This window comes from Vigna unguiculata, chromosome 5 (genome assembly GCF_037176805.1).
Source record: "Vigna unguiculata cultivar grain cowpea cultivar isolate G323 ecotype 2 chromosome 5, ASM3717680v1, whole genome shotgun sequence".
In the NCBI taxonomy this organism is placed as follows: Eukaryota; Viridiplantae; Streptophyta; class Magnoliopsida; order Fabales; family Fabaceae; genus Vigna; species Vigna unguiculata.
This window is the reverse complement of record NC_140796.1, coordinates 48,821,150-48,848,211: the sequence shown is the minus strand read 5'-3', so window position 1 is coordinate 48,848,211 and position 27,062 is coordinate 48,821,150. Positions and strand designations below refer to the sequence as shown.

General features: G+C 29.7%; 2 protein-coding genes across 3 annotated transcripts; both read left to right on the top strand.

The window, feature by feature from the left end:
• The first annotated feature begins 20,190 nt into the window (after positions 1-20,190).
• On the top strand, positions 20,191-22,562 carry LOC114183876 (RING-box protein 1a). 2 transcript variants are annotated; one of them, XM_028071038.2, is made up of 5 exons: positions 20,193-20,382; positions 20,470-20,520; positions 20,608-20,667; positions 22,230-22,301; positions 22,400-22,562. In XM_028071038.2, the coding sequence occupies exons 1-5, from the start codon at positions 20,250-20,252 to the stop codon at positions 22,435-22,437; spliced, it is 354 nt and encodes a 117-aa protein (XP_027926839.1). In that variant the 5' UTR covers positions 20,193-20,249; the 3' UTR covers positions 22,438-22,562. The 2 variants fall into 2 exon arrangements, with proteins under 2 accessions (XP_027926838.1, XP_027926839.1); XM_028071037.2 differs by having other exon boundaries at positions 20,191-20,520.
• A 2,374-nt stretch (positions 22,563-24,936) lies between these two features.
• LOC114182937 (vascular-related unknown protein 1-like) lies at positions 24,937-26,103 on the top strand. The gene is made up of 3 exons (XM_028069748.2): positions 24,937-25,383; positions 25,608-25,670; positions 25,773-26,103. Exons 1-3 carry the CDS (start codon positions 25,042-25,044, stop codon positions 25,926-25,928), a joined length of 561 nt encoding a protein of 186 aa, XP_027925549.1. The 5' UTR covers positions 24,937-25,041; the 3' UTR covers positions 25,929-26,103.
• The last annotated feature ends 959 nt before the right edge of the window (positions 26,104-27,062 follow it).

The following is a 27,062-nucleotide window of genomic DNA, read 5'->3' as shown; positions in this document are numbered from 1 at the left end:
AATTATAATCTGAGAAAAAAATATTGTGTGTTATATTCTGAAAACATTTATAACATTTTATAAAGACCATATACTTTAGTTCTTGTTACTCTTAGAAGTTTAATATAATTTACACTGTAGATATCTTTACGTCATTAACCCCAAAGATATAATTAATGTATATTTTTAGAGTAGTTATTCATAAAAATAACTATATTTATAATAATAAAATGATTATTTATATAGTTAGTGATTCAAATTAAATTTATTTTATTCACTTTGTATTCATTAATTATAGTGCTATTTATAAATTTTTTTCATAAAACTGATGTAATTAAATATAATACTATAATAGAGATTAATAGTATTAAGTTTTTTGAATGTTTTTTTTAATGATCAATGATATATCTCAACAACCTAATGTAATGTGTAAGGATTTGAGAAGTAAAAAATAAAGAAAATAAACCTTCTTTGGATATGAGTTTTACATTTACCTAGTTGAACATGATTTCAAAAAGATTTTTTAGAATTTACTATTGCTTTTCATGTAAAAAATTGGGACAAGGTCATTAAAATCGAGATTTATTTAATTAAGAAAAATAATATTTGAAAGTTATTAGATTTGGCCTAAAAGAACAAAAGTCACAGTTTTATGTGGATTTTTTTAAGAAAAAATATCATCTTGATGGATTCATAGAAAAAATATAAGACAAGATCAATAGTAAAAGATATTACTCAAAAATTCAAAATATATTATTTTGATACATTTGACCCTAGTTCTTTTGTTTAAGTGTTGGTATTTATAAAATATATTCATAAGTTAGTTATTTGTCAAATGAATATTAAGACAATTTTTCTAAATGGTGAACTAAAGAAGAAAATTTATATGTTTCAATATGAAGGGTGTGTCTTGGTCTAGAGAACAAAATATATAAACTTTTAAAATCTTTATATGGACTAAAACTGACACCAAACAATGACATGAAAAACTTGATAATATTTTACTTTATGATGGTTTAATACTAACAATGTTGATAAATGTGTGTAGCCTAAATCTTAAAAAAGTGATTGTGTCATTATATGTTTATATGTTGGTGACATGTTAATTTTTGGAATATAGAATGCTATAATTTCTAAACCAAAACTTATATATTTATAGGGTCTAAATTTGAAATGAAAGACATGAGTGAAATAAATGTGATTTTAGGAGTTAGAGTCATTAGAAATTGAGACATTATATTGCTATCCCAAGAACAATATGTATTTAAACTAATAACAGTCCTTATGATGCCAACTTGAAATTAAAAAAAACATAGAGGAAAATCTTTTTAACCTCAGTATGCCCAAATAATTAAAATTTTGTTGTATTTAATGAGACTTTCTAGACCAAATATTGCTTATACATAAGTAAACTAAGTAGGTACAATAGAATGCACAGAGTCTTGAAATACTTAAGATGTGCAATGAATTATGCCATCGAATGTTATGACTTTCTTGTTATACTAGAAGGTCACAACGATGTTAATTGGATCTTTGATTCAAATGAGATAAAATTCACAAGTGGTTATGTATTCACACATGACATTGATGTGGTTACATATAGATCAACCAAACAAACAATTATTACAAAAGCAAATGAAATTAAAGTTTATTGCTTTTAAAATGGCTAGAAAAGGAGTTTGGGTGATTGAAAAACTACAAAGCAAACACTCATTTAGAAATGAATCCAACTCCACTTGTATTAATACATTATGATTGTTAGTCAATGATAACAACTAAAAATAAAATTAACAATATGATTTTATTGATTACGTTAAGTCAAAACGAAATCTAGTAGATCATTTGACATAACTCCTAGGGAGAAATATGATTTTAGAAACATTAAGGAGAATACGACTCAAGCCACTAAGCAAGTAAGTTAAGAAAACCCAACTTTTGTGATTGGAGATGACATGGATAAGGTTCATCTGGGTAAAAGATAAGTCACTATTAGTTCTACTAGCACTAAAATTGATTTAAAATAAAATTTATCCATTTGTATGGTGTGTGAAGGTTCTAGATACCACATCATTGAGAAGATAAACTTATAGTTAAATTCTATGTGGTATAAGGAATTTTAACTTCTAACAAGTTTTTAATGATTTTCAAATATCTTACCAATGATATATGATTTGCAACATATACTTTATGAAATCACCTATATGAGTGTTGAGTAGACCACTTGCATGAAATTTTGATAAGATTACTAAACCACATATGAATACCAAACACACACATGACTTAGTTAGAACAACATAACGGTAATAATACGTATTGTGATTAATTAACCGTAACACACATTATGAGTTTTTGGTTTAAATAGCTTGCTATACCAACTATACTATATGTTAATTTTCTCAATTTAAGAGTAATTCATATAACTTGTTATATAACTCCAATGCATTACATCTAATACTTAAGATTTTATTCTTTCTTTCTTTCTCTTATTTTTTTGCAATATGTGAGATTATTGTGAATTTTAAGTATTACAAAATACATATTGTCCCATATTGTCCCATGTTGCCTAGATTACACACTCTCTAAGAGATTAATATACCAAGACACTCCCATACTCTTAAAAGTGGGTAGAAAAGGAATATGGCCTCTTGTGTATAGTTGTGGACCTCACTTGGATTTTCGTGCATGATTAGGTTCAAATCTACCAATTTTCCTGCCTAATGAATGTAATAAGAAGATCTAAGTTCTTTTTACCACTTAGTTTATTTATTTATTTTATTTTTGCTTGGCTAACATAAATATCAAAATATATATGAATTTACCAATTTTCTAACCATATGAAGTTGAAACCTTTGTTTATGGGATCCTTAACATCTATTATCATAAATTATTATAATAATGAATTTGAAATCTGATCGAAAATATGTTATTATAATAATAACGTAATAAATTATTTTCATTTTATGTTATCTTTTCTTAAACTTTTTTTTCATAAGTGTGTTTAGATATGTAAAAGGGAAGACCTTCTTCAACACTCGATTTGTTAAATCCACAATCATATATATTGATTTGACTTTTACTTAGTATGTATATGAAATTTTAGAGTAATTGACCAAAAGTGTATAATGAAACTTTTGCGAGAAAACTTTCTATAATGATTATATTAAGAACCTACATAATGTTTGTGAGAACAATTTCTAAAATAATTATACAACATATAACTCAATAGTTTAGTTATTCAATAACCAATCGAAACTTTTTGTCTTATATGAATCTACATAAGATAATATATTCTCCAAAATAGTATAAAAATTATTAATATGAACTATGTCTCGAAAAAATAATTTTAATTTAATTTAATCCTATAAAACTGTTTTAAAAACATAGTTTATAACTTATACACACACTTTTTTTATTCATAATTTAAATCATATTTATACATATTCCACCGTATCAATTTCTGTTTGCTTTACAAAAATTGATTTAAAAAATTAAAATAATGGGTATACAGTCATAATTAATTTGAGTCTCTCTTTATTGCGTATCTTTTCCTTTGAACATAAAGAAAAGGTTTCAACACTCCAAGACAATAATACAAGGAAAAGATACTCCTGTGTTATTATTATCTTGTAACACACGGAGCAATACAAAGATGTGGGTGACAATATTAAAAATTTCGCCAAACAGTTTTAATATCCCTTTCTTTTTTCACGTCTTAATATTTTGTAGAAATATATATATAAATATATTAGTTTGCAGCAGTGACTGTCAGCATATCCTAAACAATTTGAAGAGAGTGAAAATGATCAGAACTCAGCTATAATGAAGTTGTAGCAAATTTTATATGTAAAACCTCGAGTTTTATCAACACTCCACCACATCAATCTGCACACATTCAATGTAAATGACCAACCAACATTCACCTTTTATAAACACTATTTTCTCTTTGCCTTATAAACACTACATTAACATACCTTTATTTTATTTTATATATATACACACTAATGTAGACTTTTTAAAGACTGAAAAATGAGATTTTTAAAGACAGTTTCAAAATCGTTGTTGGACTAGTTGTCATTAAAAGTGCATAGAAATGACGACAGGTTCCAAAACCATCGTCATATTGGTAACATGACCACAACAGTTTGAAACATCGTCATTGAAATGCGTCCTAGAACAGAAAGTGTCACACAAAAGACGACGATCCATGCCCAAACCGTCGTTATAAAGCGATGAGATACTCATCAACCAAAACCACAATGGTTTATACACGGACTATTGTGAAAAAAGAGTATATAACGACGATTTTGACCATAACCTTCGTTATATGTAGGTGTTTTTTTTTTAAAAAAATCAGGTTGGTTATATGGGTTTATCCAAACCTATAATCAAAATACATTCAAACAAAATTCAAAACACTTCAGAAATATCCAGAGACAGTTCCAAATATTAAATGATTCCTAAAATTAGTATAAACTAATTCTAACTCTCACTAACTCTAGCTTTCACTAACTCTAACTCTCACTAACTCTAGATAGAAAGTATTTTGCTTACGCTTGTTGAACATAAGCTAGTGTTCTTGATTCTATTTGATTTGGGTAATTGAATTTCTGCAAAAGTATAGGAGAACTTAATATAGTAGTACATATGTAAATTATTTGAAGTTAAAATTAGTACATGAAAATTAACATATTGCTTTATCCTAACCACTTTTCATAATTGTCTTGCACAATTATTGTCATTAATTGCATGACATAATAGTCACACTCAAAGCTTCCAATGTGTTTATTACACTGAACTCATAATAAAACTATTTAAATATATAAATCAAATGATAATACTAAAAGTAAATAAATAAATATATAACATATAATAATACATACGAATAATAAGTGTCATGGTCAAATATTCTTTATTTTATTATTTTTACTAAACTTAATTATTATTTTTTAATTTATTTATTAACTATATATATAATATAATATATAGTTATAATTGTAACTTTAATATTTATATATGAAAAATAATGTACAATTTAAGGTATTACCATACTGAAATCATTGTAGTATAAATTTAGAATGTTACACTGTTTGAGAATGTGACATGTCAATACATAACAAATATTTTGATATTTCCTCTTCGATATATATATATATATATATATATATATATATATATATATAACCATAAAAGGAAATCTTAATAACTAACTAAATATAAGAACGAATCCAACACATAAGATGTGATATAAAATATATTTTTCAAATTAGTTTTTTTTCACAAACTTGCATAAATAGACTTTATAGTGCTATCTTCTTTTTCACTCGTGACTTGTTTTCTTTTCTTATAACAGGAATTCACAATTTTTTGTCTTTTTGTCTTCTTAATCTTTCCCTCCCAAGACAATAATGCAAAGAATTATGTTCATACTGTAGTGGATTATGTTCATACTATAGTGGATCATGTTGTCTTTCAACTCCTCCAAATATATATATTCCAATCCATACACAATGTAAAGGTTGTGTTTGAACTCAAAGATCAAGTCAAAATCTTAAGCAACCTGAGTTCATACTCTAGTGGATTATGTTGTAAAAAGGTGATGTCATGATCATTTATCTATATTGTATTAGTATGCGTTTTCATGTTTTTTTTTTTATCAGCAAAGAATAAAATTAAATTAGCAGAACACTTGAGGAGTGCTCTAACCCTTATACAAAAAACCTGTATGATTTGATGCATTAACTTAGCATCATAACATCACCAGCCACAACCCAATCAAAACACTTGGTTACAGTCTATATAAGCATTATGATCCACAACCAAAAGGACCATAAGCGAGCATCTATATCAGATCACCTAACATAATATATACCAAACGCTAACAAAAACCAAATCTTCTTTTTGATGCAGAATAATATTGCAGATTGTATATAACGCTGAAAGCATGAGCTTTGGATTCCCTGGCCAAAAAATATATGCGGAAGTTTAGCCTTGATGGAAGTCTTGCTAGTGTCCTAGTCTGCCTGTTTTCATCCTCTCACACAGCATCCACCGGCTTTCCTTCAAGTTGTTCTATGGCTTCCTCCATCTTGTTTACTTATTTGCCTTTTTACTTTAGTTTATGTAGTCTTCCTTCTATCCTTCACTTAAGAATCCTGGCTCTCTTAAACACATAACCTTCATCTGTTTACCTGAAGCACTTAAACACACAACAATTATCATATCAAAGAGATTTTAAGCAAGTATAAGGGGATAGACACCAATCACTATATGAGAATTTTACAGATGAAAATTTGTGTTTCATCCATACCCATGCATTTACCTGTGCGAGACCAAATATCTCAATAGGGTCTACTTTATATTGCTTGAAAATAACCCCATTCCTTTGTTTCCAGATTTCTCCTATGATTGCTAACCACATTCCTTTCCAAACAAGATTTTGCTGCCTATTAAGGTTAACAATGTTGAAATGTTGAAAGTTGTTCCTTACCATAATATGAGATACAGTGCTTAAGCCTAGCCACTTATAACACATATTCCACACTTTTTGGGATTCTTTACATGAGATAAATAGGTGCTCTATAGTCTCTTCACATTCTAAACAAAACTCACAAAGACTATGTTGTAAGTAAGTCCCCCTCGCTAATAATTTAGTCTTTGTTGGAAGCTTGTCCAAAAACAGTCTCCAACCAAGTACTTGTACCTTCGGCGGAACTCTCATTTTCCACAAAATTTCAAACACTCTATTCTCTCCCCCATCATGGGTTCCTTGCAGTCTATTATAAGCAGACCTAACTGTGTATATACCTTCCCCTTCTTCCTTCCATTTCCACATATCTGGATTCCCTTTAGTAGGGCTTCGGTTGATGAGTATTTGAAGGAATTGTTCCTCCAACACTGTCTCCCATAATAGTCTCTGTCTCCTCCAAGTTAGATCCCAAATCCATTCGTTCTCTTCCCAATGTCCTACCTCTTGTAGTGATTTTCCTTTACATTCTGATATAGAGTACAGTCTAGGGAACTTATGACAAAGTGATTCTTCCCCTATCCATTTATCTTCCCAAAGTTTGACCTTTTTTCCTTCACCAATCACCCACTCTATGCAGTTGTCAAACCAACGCCCACTCTCAGTATTTCCACACACTTTGTGGATGTCTTTCCACCACTTTGAAGCTGCCCTAGAGGTATTAGCTTCATTGAGTACCCTCCATGAACCATACTTTGAATCCAAGATCTGTTTCCATACTCCATGATCTTCCACTCCCAATCTCCACTTCCATTTGGCTAAGAGCGCTGTGTTAAAGTTCCCAATATCTCTAATGCCTAAACCCCCCATCTCCTTTGGCTTACAAATATTTTCCCAACTTACCCATGCTATTTTCCTAGCTTCAGATCCCCAACCCCAGAGAAAATTTCTTTGTATTTTGATGAGTTCCTTTTCAACACTCTTCGGCATTTTAAAGAAAGACATATAGTATAACAGGAGAGCAGAAATTACCGATTTTATGAGGCACACCCGTCCAGCTACGGAGATTAGTTTTCCTTTCCAACTAGAAAGCCTATCTCTAACTTTATTTATCACTGGTTGCCAAAATTGACTCCTCCTTGGGTTTCCACCAATTGGCATTCCAAGATACATGAATGGGATTTTCATATGTTTACAATTTAAAATATTGGAGAATTGTTTAAGTAATGTTACCTCCAAGCCCACTCCTCCAATTTTAGTTTTGAAGAAATTAACTCTAAGTCCTGAGGCCAATTCAAAACTTCTCAATATAGATTTTATGACCCAAGCATTTTGAATCTTTGCTTCACACATAAAAAGGGTGTCATCTGCAAATTGTAGTAGTCCCACGTTAATAGCCTTAGATCCCACATGTACTCCATAATACAATTTTTTCTTTACAGCTTGTCTGACCATCCCTGCTAGACCCTCTGCTACTATAAGGAAAAGGAAAGGTGCCATAGGATCTCCCTGTCTAAGCCCCTTTTTAGGACAGAACTCCTTAGTAGGGCTCCCATTAACCAAAATGGACACTGTCGATGATTCCAAACATTCTTTTATCCATCCAATCCACCTAGCACAAAACCCCAGTCTAACCATCATATAGTATAGAAACTCCCAACTCACTGAGTCGTAGGCTTTTTCATAATCCACTTTGATTATTGCCAGCCTCTTGTTCTTAGCTCTATATTCTTCCACCACCTCATTGGCTACCAAAATGCTATCTAGTAGTCCTCTTCCTTTAATAAAAGCTGATTGAGAGTAATCTATTATCTTGGGTAATACACTCTTTAGCCTATTTGCAAGGATCTTAGATATAATCTTATACACACAACCAACTAAAGATATAGGTCTATAATCCTCCATACCTAGCGGGTTTCGTTTTTTTGGAACAAGTGCTATGAAAGAAGCGTTACACCCTTTTGGAATTTTCCCTTCAATCTGGAACCATCTTATCGCTTGACAAACATCCGTCTTTATTGTGGCCCAATTATGTTTTATGAATGAGAAATTGAAACCATCCGGGCCTGGGCTTTTATTTCCTTCACATTCATTTATGGCTTCCTCTATTTCATTGTCGCTTACATCCTTTGTTAAATGCCTATTGTCATTCTCTGAAAGGTTTGGGAATTCAAAATTGTGTAAATTAAGGCTCAAGCTCTTGGGTTCAGAAAAACGTTTTTCAAAGATTTTTCTTACCTCCTCTCTTACCTTAGCTGGATCCTCACACCACACTCCATCCATATCCACTCCTTTTAACTCATTCATGCTTCTTTGCCATCTAATCTTAGAGTGGAAATATTTAGAGTTTATATCCCCTTGTTCAAGCCATTTAACCTTTGCCTTTTGATTTAACAGAGAGCTTTCCTTCTGTAGGAGTAATTTTAACTCACTTAGAAGGTGCATTCGTCTTGATCTATCACCTTCATCTAAATTACTTTCATCATCCTTCTGATCTAGCTTCCCTATTTCCGAACTGAGGCTTTGTATCTTTTGTCCTATTATTCCAAATACCTCTTTGTTCCAGGCCTTTAAATCATGTTTAAGCTTTTTTAGCTTTTCTTTTAGAGTTGTCATTGGATTTCCTATCCCAAAATAAGACTCCCACGACTGTTTGACCGTGTTCTTAAAGGATGGATCCGAAAGCCATATATTTAAAGATTTGAATGGCTTAGGTCCCCAATCCATTGTAACCGATTTAAGCAAAAGTGCACAGTGATCAGATACTTGTCTACCTTTGATATATTGTTTACTGTCAGGCCAATACTCTAACCACTCTGGGGAAATCAGTATTTTATCTATTCTACTCTTCGCCATACCGTTATCCCTATACCATGTATATTTTCCTCCAATTAGCGGGACGTCTAGCAAGTCTGCCGTTTCTATAAAATTATTAAACCCTTCCACTTCTCTCATTGCAGTACTACCTCTATAATTTTGTCCTCTTCTTTCACTGGTTTGTCTTACCGCATTAAAGTCACCCAACACACACCATTGTTTACATTCTTCCCCCATCTTTATATTTACTAATTCCTCCCACAAGCTTACTTTTTCATTGAATTCACAAGAGGAATATACATTAAATATGGCTACGGGAATTGGATTGACATTATTACTGCTGTAGAAATGTCCTATCACCCCTATGTACCTATCCCGTACTATTTGCTTTACGCATTTGAATTTTTCCTTATGCCACATTGTTAGAATGCCCCCTGAATTTCCCATTGCTTGTTTGCTCACCCATTCTACGTTGTTATGTCCCCACATATTATAACAGTTGGATTGTTTCAGAGCTTGTATCTTTGTTTCTTGAATACATATCATATCTACTTCCTCATTTCTTAAAAGTCCTTTTAAGTACTTCCACTTGTAACCCCCTCCTAAACCTCTAATATTAATACTAATTATTTTCATGTGACACCTTACATACCCCAACACTCATCTTCCCCTGTTTTCTATCTCTACGTTCTAAAATTTCTAGTTCCTTTATTATTCCTTCCTCATCACCTGAAAATGTAACACCTAGTGCTTTTGCTATATCCCACACTCTAGCACCGTCCGAGCCTCCCGAAACATTATTATTTTGCCAAAATAGTCTATTACAATTAATAATGTTATCATCAGATAAAGAACTGCATATAGAGTGAATTACTGACCTAAGAAGCTTCCTTTTCTCTATCTTCCCACCTCCTTTCATTTTGTTTTTCAATGAACTTTGCTTCTTCTTGCTGGACTCGCCGATACAAAATTGGCGTCAGGCCAGGAATTCCTCTGGGTCCATATTAGTTTCATTAACCAAAATCATGTGATTGTTGGACTTTCTTACCTCACATTCTTGCTGCTGTGACGCAATTACGGGATCCGTGCAAGGAATAGCTTCGTTTGTGTAGTCCAGACCTTCTCTAATTTGGTCGCCACTGTTGTCCACCTTACTCGAGAGTTTCATGTGGTCTTCAGCCCCTTTGCTACCTTGCTCCCGTTGTGATGAGCGTGTCCTGCACAATAAAGAATTTCGCTCCAGCCCTAATTGTTTTTGGTTGCATTCCTTGGTCGCATAAGGAAACATTCTTTTTGTGAGCACCGCATTAGAGAAGTCTAGTATTGTATTTACTGGGCCCGCTGCCATTTGATTATCAACTTGGTTATCTGTTGACAAATTCTGCGCGCACCCCCCTTGTTGGGCTCTTTTTTCGTTAGGCCCACCTTTCAAGCTGCATTCATCATTCATTAATTGCTTGCAGAGTGGGCTGTCTTTGGTATTACTGTCATCGTGAGTTGTTTCTGACTTCCCATTCTTTGCACTATTTTGGCATTCTACACCTGTTACTGATTGTGCACCTACTAGGTTAGATTCAGGCACTGCATTAATTGTTTGCAATCCCCAACGGTCAAAAAATGAGTCGTTGCCATCACCATCAAGCTTCTCCGATGATTCATGGATTTTCCGATCACCATAGACTACCGGCGTTTGCACTGTGCGCTCCTCATTCTCCAATTCATTTCCATTTCTCAACAGGATTTCATTTTCACTCCATTCAGATACTGAACTGGATATGTTCATCCCTTCACATAAAGAATTGCTTTCTGAGGAGGAATTACACTCATTTACACAACAACAAGATGGTCGTGATTCTACAGTAGATTCTACTTCCAGAGCCAAATTGTAAACTTTCCCATTTATCTTCATTCTTTTCTCTGCCCAGACATTGCAGCCAATCGAAACTTTAACAAGTAGTCTTGCATATTCTAAACATTCCCAAGATATAGTTTTCTCATCCACGGTTATCAAGGTCCCTAGTGTAGCCACTACTTTGCCAAAGCATTGTTGTGACCATAGATTAAGTGGTAGACCCCTGCATTTTACCCAGACAATCTTATGTTGTAATATTTGTGCAGAGTTCCATTGAGAGATTGATTCAAAATTTAATTCCCACCATTCCTTGTTTTCTTCGATAAGCTGCTCTAAATGTGTTCCATCCTTGCCCTGAATTTCATGTTTATTTTATTGATTATAGTTTCTTTTTGACTGTAATCTTATTTCTGCAATCGATTTTTCAAATGTGTAAATTATAATGAAATAACCATTTAAAGAAATAATAATAATAAGTAACTAATAATATGAATAAAATAATAATAAATAATAATAATAATAATAATAATAATAATAATAATCTTTTTCTTAATTCAAAACCCCATTTTCCACTTTCTTCTCTTTTTTTTTTCATTTTTGTCCTTTTCAATTCCTCCAAATATATTCCAATCCAAACACAATGTAAAGGTTGTGTTTGAACTTCAAAGATCAAGTCAAAACCTTAAGCAAATTGAGTTCATACTCTTTAAATTTTAAAATGAACAATAAATGAGATATGCAGATTAACCATAATAATGTTATTTTAACACATTTAAAGTTGAAACAATAATACCTTGTGAGAACAAAAAAAATTGTTGAAGATCTCACATTAATTAGATATAAAATGAATCTATAATATATAAGTGTGTACAAATCTTAAATTACAATTTAATTTTGTAAAGTTAGATTAGATTTAAAGTTCACTTTTTAAGATGAAATATAAGAATCATAAAAAATATATCGGTATGAAATTTGTTATTTGTTGAATCAATAATATCGTTCGTTACTTATTAATATTTAGACTCATTCTTGATGTTGGATATCTCACCTTATAAACTGATTTTATTAAATTGAATCAATAATTCATAAAGTGAACATTTTTCCATCCTTTAACCCTTACCCTTAACTTTGGAACTTGTTTAAATATATTAAAAGTCTCTTTATTATGTTTTTCACTTAATTCATTAAGATACATTTTAAAAATAAAAACACGATAGAACGAACTACAAGCTCTTAAACGAATGATCTATCATGTAATGCTATTTATATATGATGTTATATGATGTTGTCTTAATTGACTTAAAATGAAAATATTACACACATAATTTTTAAATGGTCAAACAAACAAGCTCTAAAATAGTAGTCCAAGTTTTGTAAAAGAAAAATATATTATCAAAGTAACATCGTTATGACTATAACCTAAAAGAAAATCAATTATGCCAATGGCAGTCTTAGTAGAAGTCACTCTAGGTCCTACATATTAGACAAAGTCTATTTTGTGTCATTTTACACAAATCTGTATGTCAAACAGAGGTGAATGTATTATTATTTTGTTGGGGAGACAAGAATATGTTCTTATCAACCTATTTTTTAGGTCTTCTTGATATACATGATTTGTATATAGTTTGAAAAATTCTAGGTCTTCTTGATATCAACATGTTATGTAAACAGGAAAAGAAAATACTCATTAGTCAGACTTAATTAACTAAGTGAATTAAACTTCCACCAATAATCAAGATGAACTAAGTTTTTTTTTTTTTTTCCTTTTTCATCTACCTAATCCCCAAACAGTAGAAACTAATTTATTATCATAGTTGTTTGAAATATTGGACACAAAAAAAAAAAATAAATCATCAGAGCAGAATCAATTGAGTCATTTATTTGAACAACACGATTGTTCGGCCTTTAAATTGTGCATTTGATTTTACGCTATTGAAAGAACTAAATTATATTGGGTAAATTTTATTATGAACTTATTTTTAAAACGTAGAATCAAGAACAACTCAATTTTAACTAAAACTAATTTTGTAATTAAAACCAAAATGTAAATTCCATTTTACTAATATGTCCACTTTGAATCACTATTGATGATTTGTTGAAAACACCGCAAAAAAAAGAAACGATATTCCGCAATAGAGATGTTAAAAAAATTTGTATCCGCAGGTATCTGCGAATAAAATCCACAACGGATAGAAAATAGATATTGTAAATAGATATCTGTAGGTAACGGGTACGAGTATTTTTAATACTCGCATTTTAACGGGACGGGTACGAGTATCATATTATCCTGCATATCTGTACCTGCTATACTCTAATTTAAATTATAAAAAAAACATGATCAAAATATTAACATATTGATTTTGAACGAATTATTTTTTTATCAATTAATTTAAAAAAAAAAATCATTTCTTTATAAACTGTCATTTAACAATATTTACTATTTAAATAGCTTATTTGGACTTTGTTTAAAATTTATGAATGATGAATGTTATGTATTATATTTTATTTAAATTTACGATTAAAATATATTGTTAAATATTGTATCAGACATATGTCTAATTTAAATAGAATTTATGTGGATATTTCCACAAGAACATCTATATATCAAATATTATATCAAACATCTGTCTAATTTAAATGGAATTAAATAAAATTATTACAGTCAATAAAGTGTTTTCTTAAATTTTTGAACTACTCGGTATTACCGGAGAGAAACAATATCAATGAGACCTGAACCTAATCACATAAGACACTGACACCACTCTCAACCCAAAACCTTAAGGCAATGAGTTTATGGGCATTGATCCTTATATAGTGTTCTACTTTCTCATTTATGGTCAATGTGGGACTTAGACTCACATTTGGATTCCTAACAACTTTGTCATTCTAATTGTTGGATTATAAAATTATGCACGAAAAACTTGATTAAATATCCATTTAAGCAGTTGGATTAGTCAAAAAATTATATAAATTAATTGAAGTATGGAAGTTATTAAATTTTCCTATTTCATAAAGTTGCTTGATATCATATATGTTCCAATATTCAGTAATGTGAAGATTGTTGTTTTGGCAGAATAAGAAAGTAATGTTCACACCTACACATTAATAAAGTTTGAGAAAATGAAAAGGAGAAGAATACCCTAAGAAAAAGACTTTTTGTTATTACCTTTGCACAAGGTATACGTATAGAAAGCGAAGGTAGGGATATCTATAGCTACACATTTAAAGAACATATAAATACATATGTGGTAATATTTAAAACCACAAGTCTCTGTCTCGTCATCATCAACCAATTCTTATTATTTATTGCACTTCCAATTAATTATTCACTTTATTATGGGTCCCTGTGATCAATAATTCCCCATATAGCTTTGTTTATTACTTTATTTAATTAGAGAATGATTTTATGATCCCCAAGAACTTAATTAAATATTCTTCTGCTCCATCAACATGTATTTACTATCCTCGTGATATCTCCTTCAGCTCTCTTCAATTAATGTACAATGGTCTCTTTCTTTCCAGCTCCATTAACAAAATCCAAAATTTGGTGTGTCAAAGCTTAATTCTTTATACTTTCTCTGATTTGTTCGATCTTACACGAACATTTTCGAGGGTTATGTTATGAACTAAATTTAGTAGAAATTGTGAAGGTTGGTCCAAATCTTGATATAGTCATGTAGAAAGGTACACTTATATTATAATTGGTGAGACGAATTCTTGGTCGGATCCATCTTCTGTTGGCGTATTCCTTAGGGTTTCATTTTCAAACTTTCGACCTGTCTCATTCTTTTTCGGGACAGTTGGGCGTTTCAATTATTATTTTTTTTTCTAGGGCTTTGTTTTTTAGTATATTGACATAATTAAGGTATATATTTATTATGTTATTTGAGATTTTAGTTTTTGTTTATGATTTTTTTTGTGTGAAAGTTTTGTAAAAGGTGTAGAAATGTTGTAGGGCATATCCATGTATGTTAGGGATGGATGTGCATGTAGGTGTTGTAGCTGTCATGGTCCTGGTTGCAAGGGCAAGTGGCTCCCAAACCCATATTTGTCATCATTGACTTCAAAAAGAGAACAAGTAAAAGTGTGGAAGAAAGGGTCGTCCCCACCGATTAGGTCAAACCAAGAACCCTAAAAAACACTTTTTTGATTTGAATCTAAATGAAGGATTTGGCTTGTACCAGTTACAAATTTTGAATTTCTATTGAAAAATGATGAACCTTTATTAGTATCAATTATTATTCTAATAAGATGATTACTTTTTACAGAAAATACATGTAAAGATGGTTTTGATATGTCAAAAAACTAATAGTTTATACTAAATATGATGTAACATACTAAAAATGAAAAAATAAATAAATAAAGGAAAACAAGTGAACTCTTTCTACTATTTCAGGAGGAAGGTCATTCTTAAAATGAAAAATAAATAATTATCATATTTTATTTTTAATATAATAAAAATACTACAGTCTGTTATAAAAGCTTTAATTTTGTTTAAATTTTTTAAATTTAATGTAATTAAATATATATTTGATTTTTAATTTTATTAAAAAAATAATGTTAATAAATAATTAATCTTGAAAGAACCATTAAGTATTTTAATTTTTTTTTTAAAATAGTTATAATTGCATATTAATATTAATTTTGAAGAGTCTTTAGTTATATTAATTATTAAGGACATTTAAACGAAACTAAAACAATTCAAATTTTTATAATAAGATTGTCATTTTTTTATTGAATAAAAAATGAAATATACCAGAACTAAATATTTATAAAAAAAAAATAATCACTCCTCTTGACATTTTTAAACTATATTCATTTTTTTTTATCTTTACAATGATATCTTATAAGTGTGATATTTTTAACACTAAAACTATAAAAAAAATTAGTAAATAGAAACAAATTTTAGATATAAAACATAATTAGTTATTATATTTATTAAGCTAGATATTATCTTATGAATTAAAAATTATTAATATCTAAACTAGTTTATAAAATATTGGTGTCTAACATTATAAATTAATTTAGAATTCAATTATAAACTTTTTATATATAATAAAAAATATTTTAGATAATAATCATTTTAATTTATAAAATAGTTTATAATTTAATTAATATAATATTTTTTGTCTCTAAAATTATTGAAAATTAACGAAATAACCTTATTAAAAAGAGAAAAAGAAAATGTGTGTAATTTAAAAAAGAAAATTGAGATCTGACCCTATTTTGAGAAAATCCAATAAAGTGTAAGTGTAGTTTACTTTCTAAATAAGGTTGAGTCTCTGAGAATGACTTAGTCAGCCAAAGACTTAAAATACGTCGCCATGGTAGTTCACCGGCGTAATTGAAGGCTTCTGGTTGCCATTAAATATAACTACCCATCTCAACATATGCAAACAGACCTCAATCTTCATTTCTTCTTCTACACTCTCACTCTCTCACCTTATAATTACTTTTTCAATTCTTTCTTTTCTATCCGCTAAATATCCACCCGATTTGATTAAGACGATTCCAGATTATTTATTGGTATTTTGATGTTGTATTTTGCTGAGCATTTAAAATATACTGTATTAGTATTTTAAATATTTTTTTAATAAATTTTAAAACATTAAAATTAGTGATAATCAGTGTATTATAAAGACACAGCAGAAGAATAACACAAAAAGATTCGATTTAGATACAATGAAACTTATTGCTTATAAATAGTTATTAATTATAACCACTTCAGGAGGAACAATTTCAACATGTTCTGTTCCATATCAACAAGAAAAAAAAAAAACTTAGAGATCTAGGGAACTCATAGCAACGTGACATAACTCCTCCTACATATGTTCATGTTTCCTTAAATTCGTTGTACACTGTTACGGCTTGTTTTTAATTAAATAATGGTTTATAGGAAATTATTATTTAATACTCTAATTTTAATTTCAAATTAGAAAAATGTCTTTAATTTTTTTTTTTTTGGCTTTTAACACGACTTTATACGTAAGGAATGACAGTACTAAAGAATGGAATTAAGGAAAGCTACTTTAATGTAACTAGGAAACTTTGCATTCTTCAACAAAAAAAAATCGTAATAAATATATATGTATATTAATTGTTAACGATATTTAATGTTGTATACATGTACACACTTCTTTTAATACTATTATTATTGAAATAGGTATCGTTGGTAGAAGGTAGATTATGAATTTAATTTTTCTTTCTTGTGTTTTCAAATTTGCAGGATGTTGCTTATCTGATCTTTAAAGAGATTCAATTTAGGAATGGATTTTGTTTCCCTACAATAAATGAACTTGGTATGTATAAAAAAAGTGCAATATATATGTATATATATATATATATATATATATATATATATATATATATATATATATATATATATATATATATATATATATATATATATATATATATATATATATATATATATATATATATATATATATACACTTGGGGTTCTGCATGTAAGCTTGGTGTTTTATATAAAATGTGATGAATTAAAATTATTCACACCTTTCTTTTTAATTGTCAGCCAGTAAATACACTCTAAATAAAAGAAAACGTAACGAGTAAGAATTTTATTTTTATTGTTTAAATGATGGTTTTAGACAAATAAATATATATTAAAACTTTAAGTTAATTAAATACAATAATTTAAATTATTTCATGATATTCTTAAAAAAAAGTCATGATATCTCTTAATTTATTTTTTATATTCCTTTTATCTTTCTTTTTTATTTCTTAAAATCATTTTTTTCCTTTTTTTTTAAGTAGATATTCCTAATTAGGAGATGGTTGAATCTAGAAAATTTCTATCTAGTCTTAGATTTGACAGATATCGTTTTTTTTAATAGTCCTGCGAAAACATCAATGAGTTTCACATATTTCTAATTCTATTTTGTAAGTATCATAGAATTTCTCAATAGGAATTGACTATTCAAATTGGTTCTTGACTGATATTTTGCTTTATTGATTTTCTGAGATTATTTTCTTTTATGATTTGAAAGTCCAGTTTGCTAAATTTGGTGAAAACAAAAATTCTTAAATCTCTATTTTTTGTCTAGTTTGTTTAATTTGATTTTTATTATGTTTAAGTATTCAATCATGTCAAAATTTTGTTAATTTTATTCAATTTAGTCATTTTTACTGACATCGCCTAAATAGTTAATCATAGAGTGTATAACATGATCCATAAGGGGATGACAACGGGTTGGATTGGACATGAATAGTGTCGACTCGCAACTTGACCTGCAAGAAAAAAAATTCACTCCCTACCCGTCTGTTCACTTGCTAGATACCCGTTTAAAAAATATCCATAGATTTTTTTGAAACCCATGGATATCCGTGGATACCCGCATATCCTTAAATATTTAAAAAATATATATTTTATAAGTTTTTTAAATAAAAATATAAAATATAATATAAATTCAATTAAGTTTTAAATTTAAGCTAATAAAAATAGTTTTAATTTTAATTAAATTTAACTTAATAAAATATAAATTAAATTTTAATTTTAAATTTTTGTATGTAATGGGTATCCGCGAGTATGGGTAATATGATATTTACACTTAATCCATTTATAAGCGGGTATTAAAATATTCACTACTTGCTACCCACGGGTACAATCTATCCGCCACGAATTTTATTCATGGATACTCGCTGACGTGGGTATTTTTGTCACCTACATCATAAAAAACCCCATTCACCTCCACAATTTCAATTTTTGTTTTACTCCTTAGTTTTAACAGTTTTGAGATTCTGCATTTAGGGTAGAGGAAAAGAAATTGGGAAAAAATGTAGAAATATCCAAAAGAACAAGAAATGTACAGATTTTGCTTAAGTGGAAGCAGCATTAACACCAAATGAAGGAGGTGAAGTGTCATATAATAGTAATGGGTCACACGGAATATTCTATCATTAACTATTTAGATCGTGTGAGAAAAATGAGTAAATTAAACAAATTTAATAAAAATTGGGACATGATTGATATTTAAAAAAAATAGGACAAAATTAAATAAATTAGACAAAATAGAATTCAAATTAATATTTAAGCAAAAAATAATAATAGTTTATTCACTGAGACAAGTACTATCTTGTTTGTCCACTATTAAAGATACTGATAAATCAAATACTATAGGAGAAAATTCTTAAAAAATATGAAATGCCAATCAATAATGTTTTATTTAATTATTTACTTCAGAATATGAAAATTTAACTTTTTTTATCACTTTAGAAAATTCACATCAACTTTTTCATTAGAAGTTTAAAATTAATTTTAACAATTTCTACAAAAACAAATATTATTGTATGCTTTTGAGTAGTCCTTATAAATATTCCTAATACAAAATAATACATATATATACACCGTAAGAAATACTAGAATTATCAATGATATTTATAGACTAATTTAGCTCCATTTGTAATATTGTATTGCCGACGAATTATTTTAGTTGTGTTTCTAATGGAAACATCTATCAGTTATTTACTAAGAGATTTCAGATTCTATAGATAAATATTACCAATTGAAGAATATTTTTTTCAATTATAAGTAATTATTTAAATTTAAAGGATATTAATTAGGATACTAAAATTAAAAAAAATTATATAAATAAAAAAGTTAATAACCAAATCTATATTTTTGCTAATAATAATAAAAATTATTATTATTATTATTGAACACATATATGTTACTAATATATGTATTTAAACTTTTTTATGATAAAAAAATATAATAAAATTATATTTCTAAAAATAAATACAAATAATTTTATAATTTTGTTATATATAATTTTTATTGATTTATACGTAGTATTTTTATTATAAATAATTATTTTAATTTAAAAAATAATTAAATTTTTAAAAAAATGTCAGAACTAATACAAGAATTATTTTAATTTAAAAAACAAATACTTATTAAAGTATAAAATTAAAAAATAAATATGTACACAAAATAAAGTGAATTTATAATATAAATATATTATACATTATAATCTAAAAATAAATGGTTTAAGATAATTGCACAAGCACAAAGGCCCAAAAAAGTAAAGCCCAATCCAGTCTACAGATAAAAAATAGAAAATATCGGAAACATGGAGTCCGGGGCAAGTTTTGTTCCTAAGTTTGAAACGTTGAAGAATGGCGACTCTGGATTCCGACGTGACGATGGTTCCGGCCGGCGAACCCTCCAGCAGCGCCGGTCCTTCGTCTAGCAAGAAGCCCAAGCGATTCGAGATCAAGAAGTGGAATGCCGTTGCTCTATGGGCTTGGGGTGCGTCTCTCAACCCTCTTCTAAACCCTAGCTTTAATTTCCTTCATCTCATTTTCTTTTTCTTCTTTTTCCTTTCTGTTGTTGCAGATATCGTTGTGGACAATTGTGCTATCTGCAGGAACCATATCATGGATCTCTGTAAGCGTGTTAATTCAATTTATCATTGTGAATTAACCTTTTTATGAGAAATTGCCTAATTCGTTTTGGTTTTGGATGCTTGTTTAGGTATTGAGTGCCAGGCCAACCAGGCTAGCGCCACTAGCGAGGAATGCACTGTAGCTTGGGGTACGCTCTTCTGGCTGGTCTTTTTCCATCTAATTAATTGGTTGTTTTGTTTTGGAATCTGTTTTTTAAATCTTTTCTTGAATCTTTACTGTCTCGTTGTATTCCTATATTTGTTAAGGATGTTATCGTCTGAAATCAATAAACGTGATATGAGTTATCTGAAATCAATAACTGCTGGTTGTTCCTTCAGCTAGTTTAAGGTTGGAACTTACAGTTATTAGACCTGATTGTTAGCTTCTTACTCGGTAGCTCGTCATCACTTTTTATTTTTTTTGTTCCACCTTTAAACCAATGCACTGTCAGTTCCTTAAGCTTGTGAAATTGTTTGATTAGGCATCATTCTTCTTTATTATAAAAATGTTCCCCCACCCTGCTTTTCCGCATGTAAACTTGAGTTTTTCACTCAAGTGATCCATTCAAATTGTCTATTCAATAGTAAAGCTCGTTAGGAAATGAGTTGAACACTTTTCCAAGGGAAAATCATCCTCTGTGTTCATGATTTCATATATATATATATATATATATATATATGTAGGTGATCGTAGTGCAAGTAGTGTTGAAATTTTGATTCCTGTATCCCACATGAATGCAATCCAAAAGCTCAGTTGTAAATTTTTTTTTTTTGGAGAAAATCAAGCAATGAACAGCCTATAGAAACGGTTACTCTTTATCAACTGCAGTTGCAATGGAGATTTTAACAATGATTCGTATGTTTGTTTGTTTTTTATTTGTTTGGTCCTTATTATTAAGGTTTGCATACTTGATGACTATACTGACTTCTAGATTCTAGACCATATTGAGATTGTAGGCTTGTTTAGTTCATCTTAAAGTTTACAGTTTAATGAGATAAGATTTTATTTCAAATACTTTTAGACCTAAAAACTAATTTTACTTTCATCACGATTCACATATGACTATGGTTTGAAGTTTGATGACTTTCAACTTTCTTCGGGCCAATTTTCACTGAAGCAAATGCTAGATCGTTTTTGTTGAAGGACACTAGGTCATGATTTATTGAAGTCTAGCTCTGTAGTCTGTTAACTGTGGCTCTAGGTAGAACCAATTAGTGGTGTAAAATACTTTAGCATAATATCTATATCTGATACTGAAACCTGTGTTACAAGCTTGCATTTGTTTTGGCACATTGGTAGGTAACAGTGTAAGAACGAAAATGCAGAGGTTTTTTTTAGGAAGGGAGGTCTTCATTCCATTCAATATATATTAAATACTGTATTTATTTGAAGCAGAGGTTTCAAATACTGACTATACTTTTAGTTATTTATTTATATATAAATATATTCCATTCAATATATATTGTCAGACCATTAATCTTTAGAATATTATCACATTTGTATATTGTATTGGATACTTGTACCCGTTCCCCGGCACAGATCAGTGGCACAGATCAGCGTAGGGAAAAAAGTCCATATTAAAAGTCCATATTAGGCAGTAGTGCGTAGGTTATATCTCTAGTTGTGTAAGCCTATCTACTTGTTACGTTTTGGCTTGGCAAAAGCAGGATTACTGAAATTGTTACTTGCTCTGGGTGATATCTTGTACAGGAGTTTGTAACCATGCTTTTCACTTCCATTGCATAAGCCGATGGCTCAAGACCCGTCAAGTATGTCCGCTAGGTATGTGGGACAAGTTCCTTTTCCACCCTTTTCTCTGTTTGGATTGAATGAATTATTAGTGATCTTCTCATTTGCTTGGTGTTTCTTTGGTGCTATAGATAATAGCGAGTGGGAGTTTCAGAAATATGGTCACTAGAACTTGGATGCCGCTGAGATACCTTCAACTGGGGACGTTTGATTGTATCAGTTTCTATCAAATATTTATACGTTATTGTCATTGGAGTTTTACTATCTTTCAAAAGAGTCCCTTCTAAAGTTTAATCATGTCGTTACTCTCCAGTTCCACGGTTAATCACATCATTCAAACCTACTAATGTGGTAAATCCGGTAGCGTAAACCACAAAAAAAAAAAAAAAAAAAAAATCCGTCTGCGTTACTCAATTGTATATGCACTGTTATGTCACCTACTGTACTGCCTATTTTCACAAATATGATGTACAAAAAAATCTTTTTTAACGTTAAGTATCATGTATTCTACTGAAGTAGAACCTTCTATCGCAGTTTGTACTATTTTAAATAGATACGAAGAATTATGAAAATCTGATATTAATCGGAATTTCATTTAGAGGAGAAAGTGATCTATCTTGTTGTAGTGTAGCATAATTGGAAATGGCAAGTAGGAAGAGCAAGGCCTAGTTAAAATACCTAATATCAGCATTGTTTGATATATACATATATATATATATATATATATAGGTCAATGGGTTGGGTTAATGGTTGAACAGATACGTTTTCAAAGTCTATAATTCACTGATGACTGAATTGGTGTATTTGTTTCTAAAATAATTATAGTAAAGAAGGAAATTTAGTATGTAATACAATAAATTATGAAAGTAATTTTTTAACTACATTTTCCGTGATAAGGATAGAAATAAAAAAAAAAAAAAGTGTAAAGAAGTGTATGGGTTGAGATAAAAAAATTGGATGTAATGAGGAAAACAATGAAAGTTATTACATAAAATGTATTGTAAAAACAACATTATTGTTTCCTAACTGTCATAATCAGAATCCATTTCCTTTTGTCAAATGATTTGACAACTAGATAATAAAGTACGAAAACGGGGTATGACTAAACTGGGTTATTAAGAATTATCATTTTTCATTAATATAGCAAAAACTAAACCGCTTTTCATAGTTAGCCCTTACTACATAGCTCTGTAAACAAAGTTGCGAATTCAACCAGGGGAACCCATATGGTCCCGGTTTTCAATGTTTTCACATTGGACTTTTATTCTACACGGGTGTGGAAGAACTAAATGAGATTGGAGAAAATCAACCCCAACAATTGTTGGCAATGGCAAGCCTACGTAAAACTACCACTCACACATTGCAAATTTCAATAACAACCATAAATGTGACTGGAAAAAGGTTAAGTAGGGGCAAATTGTTCTGACCAAAATATTTCACCTTCGTTTGACCATGGCTAGCTGGATTCACTGTAGTTCGGAACTTCCTTTAAAACAAAAAATAAAATAAAAGCCTTGGCTATTTTGCAATTTATATTTCTTATTTTCACAATATACAGAATCAATTTGAATGAACGAATCACTCTATTTGTCATTGATCGATCAGAATAAGTCGAATTACTCTATTGTGTTATTAAGTGAAATTTGCAGGATAAATGACAACAACTTTTATCATAGATATCATTGAAGCAAAAACTCAAATTTTAGTTAAAAAATAGTAGAGAAGAAAAGTATCTGAGATGTTGCACCTAAAAGGTTTTGTGTAGTTCACACAATGTTTTCAAAGTTATGAGTAATATTAGAGGTGAGTGAGTTAGCAGGGCCAGCTGGGAAAAAAAACCTAAAAATTAAAAGTATAGTGCAGTTAAGGAGAGATTGAGGCCAATTTTGTCTCCCTCAATAAATGTTTTGGGTTGAAAGAAGAGTGTGATAACGAAAATAATGGCCTCCAATTCAGAAACCAAATCTCCTTCCAACCACAAAGGTCAACGCCATTCTCGGTCTTCAATTCGTTGCACGTTCTCTTCTTCTCTCCATTACCAACGCCTCATTCTAATCATTCTTTTCTCCCTTCCCTTTCTCTCTCTCTTTTCTAACACTATTTTTTCTTCTTCTTATACTCTCTCATAACACACAGTAAATATAATTTCAAACTCTCATAATTTTTTTAACTCATAAAAATCATAGATTTTCTAATAAAAAAAGTATGACCAACAAACATTTCAGATTGACTCGTCTGAGTAAAAAAACTAAGTAGCCGTTTATCTAATTGACAACGAACATGGACACCTTAACCAAATAAACAGTTTTCTGACATTTTTTTTTTGTCATCACTTCTTTTTTATATTTCCATGGTATCATATTTGAAAACTCTTTGATGTAGACATAGAGTGGTCCTCAGTGATATAACACGTCTATTAATTCTCCATATTACATAAGCAATTGTTATTTTATTCTAGATCTCACTCCAATTAAAAATAAGATATAAGTTAGTCATAAAATTATATCAGAATTATTAACATTTTATCTATGTTTTCTAAGTTAAAATAAATTTATAGCATAAAACTTAAAACACCTAGATAGTATTAGTAACGTTGAATGTTAAAAAATGATGACTTATATCATTGCCCCCTATATTTGTCTCACTCTGCTGGTTGTGTACACTGACATGTATCTAATCACAGAACATTATTCTAAGCTCAATGTTATAAATCCCTCCAGAGAAGAAGTCTCTCACAATCTGAAAACAACACTCTCTCTCTCTCTCTCTCTTGATGGAGAATTCTCTGAATCCTTCTACGGGAAAAGCAGTGTCTGGAAGTGGCAATGAAGAAAGCGGGTGGACTTCTTACTTTGAAGATTTTTCTAAGGGCATGGATGAACAAAGTTACTGTTCCAGCTTGGGTGGTTCCTCTTTGGTCTCAGATGCAGCTTCTTCTGCTGCATGGAAACTCTCACATCACAATCACCTTCTGTCATATCCTTCTGTTAGAGTTAGGGACTCATCTAACAATAATGTCTCTAAGAAACTTCGTTTCAAGAAGACAAGAACCCAACAGATATCAGATGATGATCCTTTGGAAGACACTGCTAGCTCCCCTGTCAATAGTCCCAAGGTACACCATGTGCAACATCATATCATCTCTTCTTTTTCTCATATACAAAAAACATAACATTTCATCTTTTTTTCTTTTCTTCTGAAAGTCCCCCTTAACTAAAGATAAAGTCATGCAATTTATATTTATATATCAGATGCAAACTTTATCTTACAGGTTAGTTTTACGGTTTTGAATTAAACTTAAAGATGAAATTTTTTGTAACTTTCCATCTTTTACGACAGGTAGGGGACTTGAAGATTTCGTGCAAGATTGATGATGATCAACTTGACGGTTCTACTTCTAGGGTAACCCTGCTAAATTTATGGTGTTTGTGATCAGAATGGAAGAAATAGTAACTCTTTAAGTACTTGTCTAACCAAGTTATGATGATGATGATGATTGTGTAGGGTAAGGGTTTTCATTCAGAGCATTATACAAACCTGCTGCAGACTGATGAGTGTGACATGAATTTTAACGAAAACAACGTTGAGTGCACCGCAGACTTGAAGAAAAGGGGTCTATGTCTTGTTCCTTGGTCGATGTTGGTTAATTATTATGGGTGAATGCTACTTCTGTCTACTTTGTGTTCTTCTATGTAGCTTGACTTCTCAGGTCACGTTGCTGTAAACATAACATGATCAGTGACAGAAAATCCCTGTATTATACCAATCATTGTTAACATGATCATAACCTGAGACCATAATTTATGTTTTGTTCGTTAATGTTTGGGACATTCTCCGTGGGAAGTAAATATATCTATGTTCTCAATAGTTACAAGTAACAGTAAGAGAAAGGTAATATAAGCTGTCTAAACAAGTGAAACCGTTTTGGTCAAAATTTATATATATAATGAACGAATAGTATTAAATATGGTTAAATTTCAACTACAATATATTTTTAAATTAAAACTAGATTAAATTTTAATTCAGTATTTTAATTATGTATTATTTTATTACCCATTGCAAAATCAAAGATTAAGAGTTACTGTTAATTAATTGAACGATGAGACTTAATATTGATGGGTGGACCAAATTTTCAAATGGTTTGAAAACTAAGTATGATAGGTGATAAATGAAAACTTGAATAGAGCCCTTGTGTAGAACATTGAAAAACGAAGATTCGTGGGTAGCAGTACTGCATTTAATATTAAACATAAAATAATAGTGATATATGCTTTTGATTTTAAATATAATATGTACTAGACATTATGTATTAGTGGACAATAGTTTACAAAGTAGTACTGCAAAACATGGAAGAAAAAACTGTCATCATGTCACAATGCATTGATCTAAATCTTTTCATATACTGATAATAAAGTTATGATATCTCATTATCTTAAATGAAGCGTGTAGAAGAAACCTAATCATTTAGGCAAAAACACCAATTCAATACACTTTTATTAAAATTATTTATCTGACTATTTTTTTTTTATAATTACTTTAATAACTAAGACATGTTTGGAACAATTTAATAAAGAAAAGGATTGTGATTTTAAATATTTCCTTTTTATGGCAAAGTCGTAGCAAAATTCTAATAATTTTGTTTTTTAATTTATTTAATAGTAGTGCTTAGAAATATAATTTTAATTTTTTTCTAATAATTAGAGTGAAAATTCATGCTTATAAATATAATTAGAGTGAAAGTAAGTGTTGTCTGTTAAAAAAAGATTAGTTTGTGCAATTATATACTTTCAAATA

Coding starts and splice junctions, on each gene's coding strand:
- LOC114183876 (XM_028071037.2), top strand. CDS start 20,250: ATGGCGACTCTGGATTCCGACGTGACGATGGTTCCGGCCGGCGAACCC. Junction 20,521..20,607: donor GAACCATATCATGGATCTCT/GTAAGCGTGTTA, acceptor ATGCTTGTTTAG/GTATTGAGTGCCAGGCCAAC. Junction 20,668..22,229: donor GGAATGCACTGTAGCTTGGG/GTACGCTCTTCT, acceptor TATCTTGTACAG/GAGTTTGTAACCATGCTTTT.
- LOC114182937 (XM_028069748.2), top strand. CDS start 25,042: ATGGAGAATTCTCTGAATCCTTCTACGGGAAAAGCAGTGTCTGGAAGT. Junction 25,384..25,607: donor CCCCTGTCAATAGTCCCAAG/GTACACCATGTG, acceptor CTTTTACGACAG/GTAGGGGACTTGAAGATTTC. Junction 25,671..25,772: donor TTGACGGTTCTACTTCTAGG/GTAACCCTGCTA, acceptor ATGATTGTGTAG/GGTAAGGGTTTTCATTCAGA.